Source organism: Macrobrachium rosenbergii, chromosome 23 (assembly GCF_040412425.1).
Source record: "Macrobrachium rosenbergii isolate ZJJX-2024 chromosome 23, ASM4041242v1, whole genome shotgun sequence".
NCBI classification, from domain to species: domain Eukaryota; kingdom Metazoa; phylum Arthropoda; class Malacostraca; order Decapoda; family Palaemonidae; genus Macrobrachium; species Macrobrachium rosenbergii.
The window spans coordinates 22,195,995-22,210,046 of record NC_089763.1 but is presented as its reverse complement, the minus strand read 5'-3'; the positions used below and the strand labels follow the sequence as shown (position 1 = coordinate 22,210,046).

General features: G+C 32.0%; 2 protein-coding genes across 2 annotated transcripts in view; both read left to right on the top strand.

The window, feature by feature from the left end:
- The first annotated feature begins 8,517 nt into the window (after nt 1-8,517).
- LOC136851168 (WAP four-disulfide core domain protein 2-like) lies at nt 8,518-10,961 on the top strand. Its single transcript, XM_067125124.1, has 3 exons — nt 8,518-8,674; nt 9,890-9,990; nt 10,705-10,961. Exons 1-3 carry the CDS (start codon nt 8,621-8,623, stop codon nt 10,859-10,861), a joined length of 312 nt encoding a protein of 103 aa, XP_066981225.1. The 5' UTR covers nt 8,518-8,620; the 3' UTR covers nt 10,862-10,961.
- Nucleotides 10,962-13,633: 2,672 nt separating this feature from the next.
- The window catches only part of LOC136851166 (uncharacterized), a 3,003-nt gene continuing 2,584 nt past the window's right edge, over nt 13,634-14,052 (top strand). Inside the window, exon 1 of the mRNA XM_067125123.1 lies at nt 13,634-13,794. Within this exon, the coding sequence (XP_066981224.1) occupies nt 13,741-13,794 (54 nt within the window). The 5' untranslated portion in view covers nt 13,634-13,740. The remainder of the gene's footprint in view (nt 13,795-14,052) is intronic.

Genomic DNA, 14,052 nt, shown 5'->3' with positions numbered 1-14,052 from the left:
TCTTTATTGGAGGGCACTTTCCTTTCCTTATCCTCCTTGACAATAATTATATATATATATATATATATATATATATATATATATATATATATATATATACACATATACATATATAAATTATTCATATATATTGTATATATATGTATATATATACATATATATACATTATATATATATATATATATATATATATATATATATATATATATATATATATATATATATATATATATATATATATATATATATATATATATATATATATATATATATATATATATATACTGTATATATATGTATAAAACGTTCATGGAAGCTAAGTTGAGGATAATAGTTCTTTCATATTACTATCTCACTGGGCAGTGTACCTCATTACAACCTAGAGTGATAGTTCAGGTATGGTACATAAGATTCTTTTGTGCAGAATATATATTCTCGGGTAATACCACGGGCTGCCTTCCCAAAAAGTGTACTCTTTTATATGGTTCATCTAGGAATGACTTGAATGTTTGTTGTTGTTCTTCTTTTTAAAAAGAATTTTCGGATTTCAGCCACGACGATCCCACAAGAGCCTGTGAGACGGACAAAGACTGCGGTGGTCACCGACTTTGTTGTCCAACAGGAGCCTGTTGTGGAACATTCTGCTATGACCCCAATCCTCTCACTACCAAGAGACCCAGAGGTTCCCCTTGGGGTTGAATCTCTCGGACTCACATCGATGTGAGCACATCTGAATGACGACTTTCCAGCTCCTCGCAGGCTCACGCAAATCCAACCTTCACTTAGATACACACGTACATGCTTACATCATATATGCAGTAATATATATATATATATATATATATATATATATATATATATATATATATATATATATATATATATATAAATAAACACGTTTACATAATCATATTTACATTCATATATGTAACCATGAACTAAAGTATTAAATAATGTCAAAATAGATCTTAAGTATTTAAAAGATGGAGATTTTTGTGCATTTCATTAGCATCCTTTGTTTTTTCTACAGTATGAAATAAAGATATCAGATAATTTGAAGCATTTCCCTCTGTTCGATATTTATCATATCAATGTGTGTGTATGAAATCTTGACGAAAATTATTATAAATTGTGACAATATTACTAAGTGTGTAAAAGTTAGAGATTTCTGTGTATTATACTATCAATATTTATTTTTTCATTTATCAAAAATAAAGGTATTTAGAATATTACACCTCTTCTTATCTTTGTACAATAGTCATATCCTGTTGATATTGCTATGTAGTTATTCATAAAGGTGATAATATATATATATATATATATATATATATATATATATATATATATATATATATATATATATATATATATATATATATATATATATATATATATATATATATATATATATATATATATATATATATGAAGTTGAAGCTGAAAGGAATGTTATGCATTAGATTCATTCAGAAAGAAAACAGGTTCAATACGTGAATGGGGTCATTGAGTCAGCCAGGAGGTATAGCGGATATAAGCTCGTTTAGATAAATAATTGAAAGACTGATGATATGAGAGGCCTTGTGAGGGAGAAAAATAAGAATATTTTTACCCGAGCCTCATGAGATAAAAGCAAAAATCAAATGTGAGATTACGAAAAGTTGGATAAGGACGTTAGGGTAAAAGTTCATTGTGAAATAGACAGATTTAAAAAAAAAACGAGAGTACATAACAACAACTAATTTTGTGATAAAAAGTTGTACTGGTTATGAGTGAATGCAGAGAGATAGGTTACATGAACAAATGGACCTTACATTGCATATACCAGTTGAATCTAGAATGCTAATAGGTAAATGGACCTTAGAACACAAGGTGCTTTAGTCAAACCAATCCTTTGTTGGGCGGTGGGGGTTGTCAAGGAAGTTTTGGGGTAAAAAGCCACAATACCACATTTTCAGAACAACTGGGTGGATAATTTTATATAAACCCTAATTATGAAATCTTAAAGATAATCAAAAGATAGATTACGCTAATGGGATTAAGCTATTTATATTATTTAGCATCAGCTGTAAATTATGAAATCAAATGTTACTCAGAGATTTCGCACAAACGTTTTTATATGTCTGGAAAAGAAAAGGATGTCAGTTTTGGAAGGAACACTTAAATAGTTATCCCGGATAATCTTACCTTTCGTCTCAATTCATTCTCTTAGAACGTTTGTTATTCTCTCTCTCTCTCTCTCTCTCTCTCTCTCTCTCTCTCTCTCTCTCTCTCTCTCTCTCTCCTCCTAATTTGTCTCAAAATCATTCTTCATTCTTTGCAATATTTTGTGTCACGTTTGTGTTATGGTAAACATTGTTCCGAAACCAGCAGGAAATGGGGTTCTTAAAAGAGGAAAAATTCTGTGCTGAAAAGAAAAATTAAACAAATATAAAAACAAACTATTAATGAAGGCATAAAAATGAATAGAGAGGTTTTATAAAAAAAAAACTAGAAGTTCGACATGGTGAAATAGTATGAGAGAGAGAGAGAGAGAGAGAGAGAGAGAGAGGAGAAGAGAGAGAGAGAGAGAGAGAGAAAACACAACTTGGTATGAAAAGTGTATGCAACCATAAATTCTGTTGTTGTAGTTCTACCCTTCACCACCATATCTCAACTCATAACTTGAATCAATTTCTTATCAAAACTTGTTTATGATTTTGGTTATGTGTAGTGAAATGACGGGCATCTCCATTAAAACTGACTTTTGGTCCATAACATGTATTTTATAGATCCAAATGAAAATGCAAAACTTTTACAGTGTAAGGAATGCTGTGTGTGAAATCAATTAAATCATTATTCAATTATTTGTTAATCAATGTCACCGCAAGGATAAAAACAAAAGAAGACACCACACAATTAGAAAAAACGACCTTGTCCAAAAAAAAGAAAAAATGGCAACATAATGGGGAAACCAGAAGTGGATCATTATCTTCGTAGGTCGCAGATGTGGCAACGCAGCTTTTACCATAAATAGAAGACATCAGCCTACAAAGTCGACATTAACCCACTATCGAGGACCCAATAACGTCATTGTAAAGGCGCAGACCTATTTCCTGACACGAACATCACCAAGCACTCTGGGAATTTTTCTTGCTTACTACGAGATTGCAGTTGCTGCAATGGGAAATATTCGTAATCGTTGCTTCCAGGGACTGCTTGCGGTATTGCTTTTGGTAAGTTAATGCTGGGTTTAATATGTTTCTGCTGGGAATTTCTGTTTGTTCTAAGCATCAGTATGTTGAGTGGGCGGATAGTTCTTACAGACATTTTTCCAGTTTGGGGTATTAAAAGATGATTTCATTCAGAAAGTCAGGTAACGAAAGCTATCTTTTAGTAAAGAAATGTATTGTGTTTTTTTTTTTTTAATGTAAGTTTGACGTTCTAGTTGAAATAAGTAAATAAACTGGAAAGAACAGATTATTCCGCACCATATCGTTATGTCAGAATAATATTTACACTTATTAAATGCATTAGAACGGGCACTTACGATTAGGATGATTTTATTCAGAGAGAAATTAGAGTTTGTTTTCTGCTGAGATCTTGATCGAGTTTTGGAGGAAAGTTAGGGAAAGGAAGGGAATGCTAAGAAATGTGGTCTGGATTTTAGATAGGTTTGAAATCCTATGCGAAACAAGTAAATAAACTGAAAAGGTTTTTTTCTCAATATATTGTTATACTAGAGTATTATTCACACAATTTATAAATCTATTAGAACGGACACTTACGTTAACAGGCTAACATTATGCAACCATGAGGAAAAAAATCGATTTACAGATAAAACAAGGTTTTGTCTGTTATAGTCGTCATCTAGTAACAGCTGATTATTTTGTTTTAATTTAGCTCACTTGTTAATTAATGGTGTGATTGAGAATCCTGTCATTACAGCATTCCAGATGAAAACGCATTATCGAGTTAATGCATAGATTGTAAGTCCCGAATGTTTAACCAGTAATCCGAAAAACAAAATTAAGGTTGACTCGGAAGTTATGAGAGCTAATTTTCAGGAGAGGTAGTACTACGCTTAGCAAAATAAACTAGGAATTCAAAACATCTCAAACATGGCTTGTAGAGAGGTTAAAAAATGAATCTGGAGAATTTTTCATGAAAGGTTTTGTGCAGCAGAGAGTTTCGGAAGTGTGACGAGGAAAAAGATGATGAACAGTACTGAATTCGATTTATTTAGAATATTGGTAATCTATGAGTAGAGCTGTTGAGGTTCATTAAGAGGAACTAACAATGACGCTTAGGTAAAGAAAAATAACTTGAGGGAAGGAAAGGCCGTCAGTGGATAGGAAACTAAATCGTTCTACGATTGTAAATCATTTGTAGAAGAATGCAGGGGTCAAAATGATGTGCGGGCCATATTAAAATCATGCTTACCACTTTCCCAGGAAAATGGTTACTAGGTTTTACGAGTGTATTTTTAATGATTCACTCTCTCTCTCTCTCTCGCTCACACACACACACACACACACACACACACACACACACACACACACACACACATTAGTAGTGAGTGATTAGTTGATGGTTAACAGTCTTGGATCTATTTTCTAGGCATTAATTTTGATTCTTCAACAGCTTGGAACTTTGACTGAAAATATCGAGGCTTCACGAAGTCAAAGAAGCTTCCCCATGGATCTTGATTTGTGTCCTGAGTTTCCAGCACTTCCTATTTCACAAAAGTAAGTAATGATTACTAGATCTTCAAATCTCCCTATCCCCATAGGAGGTACTCACCTCACAAGTAAGTCCTTACCTGATCTCATTCTTTCCTCAAGAGAAATTTTCACTCATTTCCTTATCACTCCTGTCAACAAATAAATAACATAATAAACACACACAAACAAACACATATATATATATACACATATATACATATACATATATATATATATATATATATATATATATATATATATATATATATATATATACACACATATGTTTGTGTGTTCTGTATATATATATATATATATATATATATATATATATATATATATATATATATATATATATATATATATATATATATATTTATATTTCTAGAATATATATATATATATATATCGCCGCGCGAATATAGACCTGGATAATGAAAGGTAAGGTGCAAGTGAGCATAAACATAATATTCATCTTTTGAAGAACAGTCCACGACGTGTCAACCATTATTAGGTCCATGTATTTTCTAGAAGTGAAAGGAATAAGAAGAAATAAATGGTAGATTTGGACAAGGTGTACTGTTTCATATTTTTTGACAAGAAGTTATTCGCATGTTTGTTATTCCAATTCTTAAAAGAAGTATTTGATTTCAGCCCAGCCGGTCGCGTAGCAATCCCAATAAGTTGCCGGAACGACGCGGACTGTGGACTTCAACGACGTTGTTGTCGAACTCGAGCCTGTTGTGGGACATTCTGCTATGACCCCAATCCTATCTTCACTTTCAAGAGACCCAGTGGTTCTTCTTGGGGTTAAATCTCTTGGATTCACATCCGTGTGAGCACATACGAATGACGACTTTTAGCCTCACGTACGCCCACGCTCACATACCCTTCACAATACATGTTTATTATGTATGTATGTGATATATATATATATATATATATATATATATATATATATATATATATATATATATATATATATATATATATATATATATATATATATATATACGCACACACATGTTCATCTCTGTAATCTTGAATTAAATGATTTTTACATTGTCAAAATAAACCTCAAGAATGTATTTACTCTCACCTTGCTTTTTTTTTCAGTCTCAAAAATAAAGATATTGACTACAATAAAGCATTTTCTTCTCTTTTGTTCAATATTAATCCCTTTTTAATGTAGCCATGTCTTCATTTAAAACTGATGATATATTTATATATACACACGTATACAGCATGTACATAGTATAATATATATATATATATATATATATATATATATATATATATATATATATATATATATATATATATATATATATATATATATATATATATATATATATATATATATAAAAATATATGTATCAGCCCCTGCCTTTATCCCCTTCTGTATAATGTCTTAAAATATAATTTATCAATTATATTATTGGAACGTGATGAATATATATATATATATATGATAAAATCCATGAAAAATAGAGCAGAGCACTACAGGTGCTGCTGAAAACTGAAAGACTGGAGGCTATTTGACACTAGTCCTTTACTTAGCAGAGATTCCTTCTGTGGATTTTATCTTTATATATATATATATATATATATATATATATATATATATATATATATATATATATATATATATATATATATTCATCAACAAAATCATAATAAACTGTCAAAACAATGTGTGTATGTAAAATTTAGAATTGTTCTGTAATTAAGACCTGTAGTTTCCTATCTCAGAAATAAAGATATTAACTTTATTAAACCTTTCTATTGGCTCCTGTGCAGTTGTTTATGTTTGGCTAATATAGCATTGTCATTATTAACAATATCAAAGTGGTAACAATATATATATATATATATATATATATATATATATATATATATATAATATATATAAATAATATATATATGCATATATACATGTATACCTATATGTATATATAAAGGATAATTTTTTTTTTGAAGATGGGGTAAATTTTTATTTTGCCAGGTTATATTCCATCATCCAGGGATATTTTACATTTTTTAGTACTCTTTATGGTATCATACGTGGCTCAACTGGAAACACAATTTGTCACACTTTTACGCTGTGAAACAGAAGCTGGATAAATTTTTTCTCTGACTTGTCGTGAATGTTTTTAAAAAAGCAACACAAGTTTTCTCCATACGGATAACTTTTTTTTACTCTCGATATGCAATTATGATAAAGCTCGTCTCTTCAGCTTTAACATGATACTAAATTCATTAATGTAGCATGAAGTATTATGTGAAAACGAAGAGTCATAAAATTGTTGCAAAGCATTTTCGCTCAGTCAGTGAAGGGTGGGGGTGTTCTGGTGCAAACAGATTTTGACTCCTTCCTCCCTACCACCTCCTCAAAGGTTCATAATAGATAAAGGAAAATAATATTTAATGAGGAAGAAAAGATCAGAGAATAAGGAGAATTTGTGAGTGAAAAGTAGGCTAAGGATTACTGAAAAAACGCTGAAGTAAGAGAAACATATGAAGGGAACACCGAGTTGAATTGTGGAGTCATAGTCAGCAGGGAGATGTGGATGGTATAGGTGCATTCAGCGGAATAAGTGGCAGTCTGATGATTTGAATAGTTTCGTGAAGGAGGAAATTGAGATTATTTATATTGCAGCCACACAGGATAAAAAATAAAATCAAATATCTGGTTACCAAAAGGTGTAAAAGGATATCAGGAGAATGTTAGCTAAGAAAAGATGGAATTTAAGAAATAAGGGAGTGAATTACAGTACATCCTTCTGGGAGTAGTTGTACGGGTTAGGAGTAAATGCAGAGAGGAAGGTTAATTAGCAAATGGATTTTAAGAATAAGTACTCCAAGGGAATTTAGAACTCAAAATGCAACTGGAAATTAGAACATAATATACAAATGGACCTTAGAGTGCAAGATGGTAATGGATCATCGAATGCAATGTGCAGCTGAATTATAGAATAAAGGCTGCTAATGGACCTCTGCGTGATAGATGTACATCGATCTTACAATGAGAGACACAAGTGGGTAGAATCTTGAAAACCTCCATTTTATGTTAGTTTTTAAAGTTCGTTTTGGTGCAGTTAATTACATCCAAAAGGCCATCACGAGAATTTAAATTCTCCCTTAAATAATAATCTGATGAATGTAAGCTTTTGTATACTAATCTAAGCATGTAAGTATCTAAGTTAACTTTCTGTGTACGTCCATTCAGGTGGAGACTGGGTTTATAGGATACTATATTACCCGTTGCTATGAATTTCGGAAATTGTATTCACAAATAACCTACAAACTCTTGATATTACAGCAGATGAAGTGTTTTTGGAGAGAGAGAGAGAGAGAGAGAGAACTGCAAAACCATAAATTCTGTTGTTCGTAATTCTACCACCATATCTCCTAACCTATAACTTGAATCAATTTCTTATCAAAAACTTGTTTATGATTTTTGTTATGTGGTGAATGACGGGCATCTCCATTAAACTGACTTTTTGGTCCATAACATGTATTTATAGATCCAAATGAAAATGTAAAATTATTTACAGTGTAAGGAATGTTGTGTGATATCAATTAAATCATCATTCAATTATTTGTTGATCAATGTCACCGCAAAGATTAAAACGAAAGAAGAAGACACCACACAACTAGAGAAAGCGACCTTGTCCAAAAAAAGAAAAACAGTAACATAATGGGGAAACCGGAAGTGGACCATTACCTTCGTATACCGTAGATGTGGCAACGCAGCTTTATCTTGCCATAAATAGAAGACATCAGCCTACAAAGTCGTCATTAACCCGCGATCGGAGTTCCGTAACGTCATTGTAAAGGCGCAGACCGATTTCCTGACACGAACATCATCAAATACTTTGGAACTTTTGTTGCTTACTTGGAGATTTGAAGTTACCACAATGGGGAAAATTCAAAATCATTGCTTCCTGGGACTGCTTGCGGTATTGCTTGTGGTAAGTTAATGCTGGGTTTAATATGTTTCCGTTGAAAATTTCTGTTTGTTCTAAGCATTAGTGTGTTGGATGGGTGTATAGTTTTTACAGACATTTTTCCAGTTTAGGATTGTAAAAGATGATTTCATTCATAAAGTTAGGGAAAGAAAGCTAACTTTTAGTAAAGAAATGTAGTCTGTTTTTTTTTTTTTATAAGTTTGACCTTCTAGTTGAAATAAGTAAATAGATTGGAAAGAACGTATTTTTTCACACTATATCGTTGTGTCAGTGTGCTATTTACACGTATTAAATGCATTAGAACTGGCACTTACGTTTAGGGCACGTTTAGGGCCTTAGATTATGCCACTATGAATAAGAAATAGAATTTTAGAAGAGACAGGTTTTGTCTTCATTTTACAATAGCCGAATTTTTTTTTTTTTTTTTTTACGTTTTGTTCTCTCTACAATGAGGAAAAATTACAATCCTGTCAATACATCATTCCTAGTGAAAACTAATTATCGAGTTAAATACACCGATTGTATGTCCCAGATGTTTAATCATCAATCCAGTCTGAAAAGTAAAGTTAAGATAGAAGTTAGGAATGCTAATTTTCTAGAGATATGTTATGATCAGCAAAATAAACTAAGAATGCAGGACGTCACAAACACGGCTTGCAGGGAGGTAGAGAACAATGAATTTGGAGAATTCGGCGTGAAATGTTCTCTGCAGAAGAAAGAGTTTCAAAGAGTTATGAAAGAACAAGGTGGGGAATAGTAGTGAATTCAATTTGTTTAGGAATATTGGTAATCCAAGAGTAGAGCTGTTGAAGTTCATTGTTACAAAGTAGTGAAAGTCTTTCCAATCATTAAAAGGAACTAACTGTGTCTCTTAGGTAAGGAAAAATAACTTGAGGGAAAGAAAGGCCGTCAGTGGATAGGAAACTAAATCGTTGTACGATTGTAAATCATTTGTAGAAGAATGCAGAGGTTAAAATAACGCACGAGCCATATTAAAATCATGCTTACCACTTTCCCTGCAAAGTGGTAACTAGGTTTTACGAGTGTTTTTAATGACTCTCTCTCTCTTCTTCTCTCTCTCTCTCTCTCTCTCTCTCTCTCTCTCTCTCTCTCTCTCTCTCACATACACACAAACACACACATTAGGACTGAGTGATCAATTGATGATTAATAGGTCTTGGATATAGTTGCTGAACATTGCTTCTGATTCTTTAACAGCTTGGGACTATGACTGAAAATATCGAGGCTTCACCGAGTCCAGACGTCATCCTCACAGGTCCTGAGTGTCCTTTGTTTCCAGCACCTCCTCCTTCAGAAGAGTAAGTAATCACCTTTCCAGATCTTCCAACGTCCCTTCCCCCATAGAAAGTCCTAACCTCAGAAGTAAGTTCTTAACTTACCTCATTCGATTCCTCAATAAAAGGCACTCTCATTTCCTTATCCTCCCTGTCAACAACAACAACAACACACACATACACACACATATATGCATGCAGTATATATACATACATAGTCCCATACATAAGCGAGATAATGAAGAAGGGAAGGTGGAGTTAGCAAGGACATGATCTTCATACTTTGGAAGAACAGTCCACCACAGTGTCAACTACGATTAGGTTCATGTAGAAACCAAAGGATTTGGAAGACCTAGATGTCTCATGAACAATAAAATGAGAAGCTGGAGATGAATAGGGATTTGTAGATGTTAAGGAATAGGAAGACCTAGCTTGGCCCTAGAGGATATAGGGTGATGATAAAGCTGATATATCTAGTATTTTGTTCTCTCTGATACTGTCCCACTGGGGAGTGAGCCAAACTGGAACCGGAAGTGCTGAATTAAGTTCAGGAAATGAGTTGCTTTTATGTGGAATATATATTCCCAAAGATTTGTTCATATCACCGTTTTCTCATCTTAATAATGTAGTTAATACCAGTGCCTTTTTTTCCCAAAAGTTTAATATTTCTTATGTTGAACTAAAGAAATGCTTACGTGTTTGTTGATTCCCCTTCTTAAAATGATTTTTCGATTTCAGCTCCGAGGATCCCACAGAATTCACAAGGGAATGTGAGACGGACAAGGACTGTGGAGATGGTCGACTTTGTTGTTCAACTGGAGCATGTTGTGGGAAATTCTGCTATGAGCCCGATCCTGTTACTACCAAGAGACCGAGAGGTTCTCCTTGGGGTTAAATCTCTTGGACTGACATCAGTGTGAGGGTATGTGAACGACGACTTTCTAGCTCCAAGCAGGCCTACGCACATCCAACCTTTCACATAGATACACACATACATGCTTGTCGTATATAATTTATATATAATTTATATATATATATATATATATATATATATATATATATATATATATATATATATATATAAGTATATGAATGTGTTTACATTATATATATATTACAGTGTATATATATATATATATATATATATATATATATATATATATATATATATATAAATATATATATATATATATATATATATATATATATATATATATATATATATATATATATATATATATAATATTATATATGAAAACACATTCACATATTTATATACATGCATGCAACCGTCAACTAAATTATTACAAATTTCAAAATAAATCTTAAGTATTTGAAAGACAGATTTTTTGTGTATTTCATCATCACCAAAATTTTGTTTTTCTCCAGTCTGAATAAAAATATCAAATAATTTAAAGCATTTTCCTTCTCTCCCGTTCAATATTTATCTCGTGATATTGTAGTCATATCATTTGTCTGCAAAAGTGATGAATGTGTATATGTATGTATATATATATATATATATATATATATATATATATATATATATATATATATATAGTTATATATATATATATATATATACATACACAGTATATGTAATGTGTTCTGTTTGTGTATGAAATCTTGACGAAAATTATAAATTGTGACAGCATTGCTAGATGTGTAAAAGTTTGAGATTATTGCGTACTATACTATCAATATTTGTTTTTTTAATCCTGTTAAATTGATATGTAGTTATTCTAAAGGTGATATATATATATATATATATATATATATATATATATATATATATATATATATATATGTATGTATACTGTATATATATGTGTGTGTGTGTAATTGTAATAGCCATAACTCCCTCTTACCTTTCTCGGAATTATTAAGTGCGTTTTTGATATGAAGAATTGAGAAAGTTAACTACCTACACACACACACACACACACACACACACACACACACACACTATATATATATATATATATATATATATATATATATATATATAGTTTAAAGTTTAGTGAAAGGAAATGTTATGCGTTACATTCATTCAAAAAGAAAACAGGTTCAATACTTGAATCACTACACTTGTAATTGGGGACAAAATTTTAATAACAGGGAACAGAGAATAAGGAGAATGTTGGTGAAAAGTCTGCTAGGCATTAATGAAAAACAATTAAGTTAGTGGAAAGTATGAATGGTACAAAAAGTTTAAGTATGGGGTCACTGAGTCAGCCGAGAGATATGGGCACGCTGAGAGAAATAATTGAAAGACTGATGACATGAGTGGTCTTGTGAAGGAGAAAATAAGTATATTTTTACCCCAGCCTCATGAGTCAAAACCAAAAACCAAATGTGAGATTACTGAAAGATGCATAAGGATGTTAGGGTAAAGTGAAAGAGACAGATTAAAAAAAAAAAGAGTAAATTACACCAACTAATTTTGTGAGAAAAAGGTGTACTGGTTATGAGTGAATGCAGAGAGATAGGTTACATGAGCAAATGGATCTTACATTGCATATACCAGATAAATCTAGAATGCTAATAGGTAAATGGACCTTAGAACACAAGGTGCTTTAGTCAAACCAATCCTTTGTGGGGAGCGGGGCAGTGTTTATCAAGGAAGGTTAGGTTTAAAAAGCCACAATGCCACATGTTCAGAACAACTGGGTGGATATTGTATATAAACCCTAATTATGAAATCCTAAAAATAATCAAAAGATAGATTATGCTAATGTGATTAAACTATTTATATTATTTAGCATCGGTTGTAAATTATGAAATAAAATATTCAGAGACACTTCGCACAAACGTTTTCATATGTCTGGAAAACAAAGGGATGTCAGTTTGGAAGGAACACTTAAATAGTTATCCCGGATAATCTTACCTTTCGTCTTAGCTACTTGAATGTCAATTCTTCCTCTTTGAGCGTTTGTTATATTCTCTCTCTCTCTCTCTCTCTCTCTCTCTCTCTCTCTCTCTCTCTCTCTCTCTCTCTCTCAAAATCATTCATCATTCTTTGCAATATCTTGTGTTACGTTTGTGATATGGTAAACATTGTCCCGAAATCAGCAGGAAATTGGTTTCTAAAAAGGGGAAAAACTCTGTACTGAAAAAAATTAAATAAATATTAAAAGAAACTATTAATGAAGGCATAAACTCCATACCAAGTTGTGCATAGACTGCCAAACTTGGTATGGAACGTGTATGCAATCATAAATTCTGTTGTTCGTAGTTCTACCTTCTACCACCATATCTCTTAACCTATAACTTGAATCAATTTCTTATCAAAAACGTATTTGGGATTTTTGCTTCGTGAAGAATGACGGGCATCTCCAATAAACTGACTTTTCAGTCCATAGCATGTATTTATAGATCCAAATGAAAATGTAAAATTTATACAGTGTAAGGAATGCTGTGTGAAAAAGCCATTAAATCATTGTTCAATTGTCTGTTGATGAATGTCACCGCAAAGATTAAAATGAAAGAAGAAGATACCACACAACTAGATAAAGGGACCTTATCCAAAAAAAAGAAAAACATAGTAACATAATGGGGAAACCGGAAGTGGATCATTTACTTCGTATGCCATAGATGTGGCAACGTAGCATTTGCTTGCCATAAATAGAAAACATCAGCCTACAAAGGCGTCATTAACCCACGATCGGGAACCCAGTAACGTCACTGTGAAGGCGCAGACCGATTTGCTGACACGAACATCATCAGACACTTTGGGAATTTTTCTTGCTTACTTCGAGATTAGAAGTTGCCGCAATGGGAAATATTCGTAATCAGTGCTTCCTGGTACTGCTTGCGGTATTGCTTGTGGTAAGTTAATGCTGGGTTGAAAATTTCTGTTTGTTCTAAGCATCAGTGTGTTATAAAAGATGATTTAATTCAGAAAGTTAGGGAAAGAAAGCTATCTTTTAGTAAAAAAATGTAGACTTGGTTTTTGATAAGTTTGACGATTGTAGTTGAAATAAGTAAATAGATTGGAAAGAACGTATTTTTTCACACTATATCGTTATGTCACAGTGATATTTACACATTAAATGCATTAGAACGGGTACTTATGTAGAGGGCACG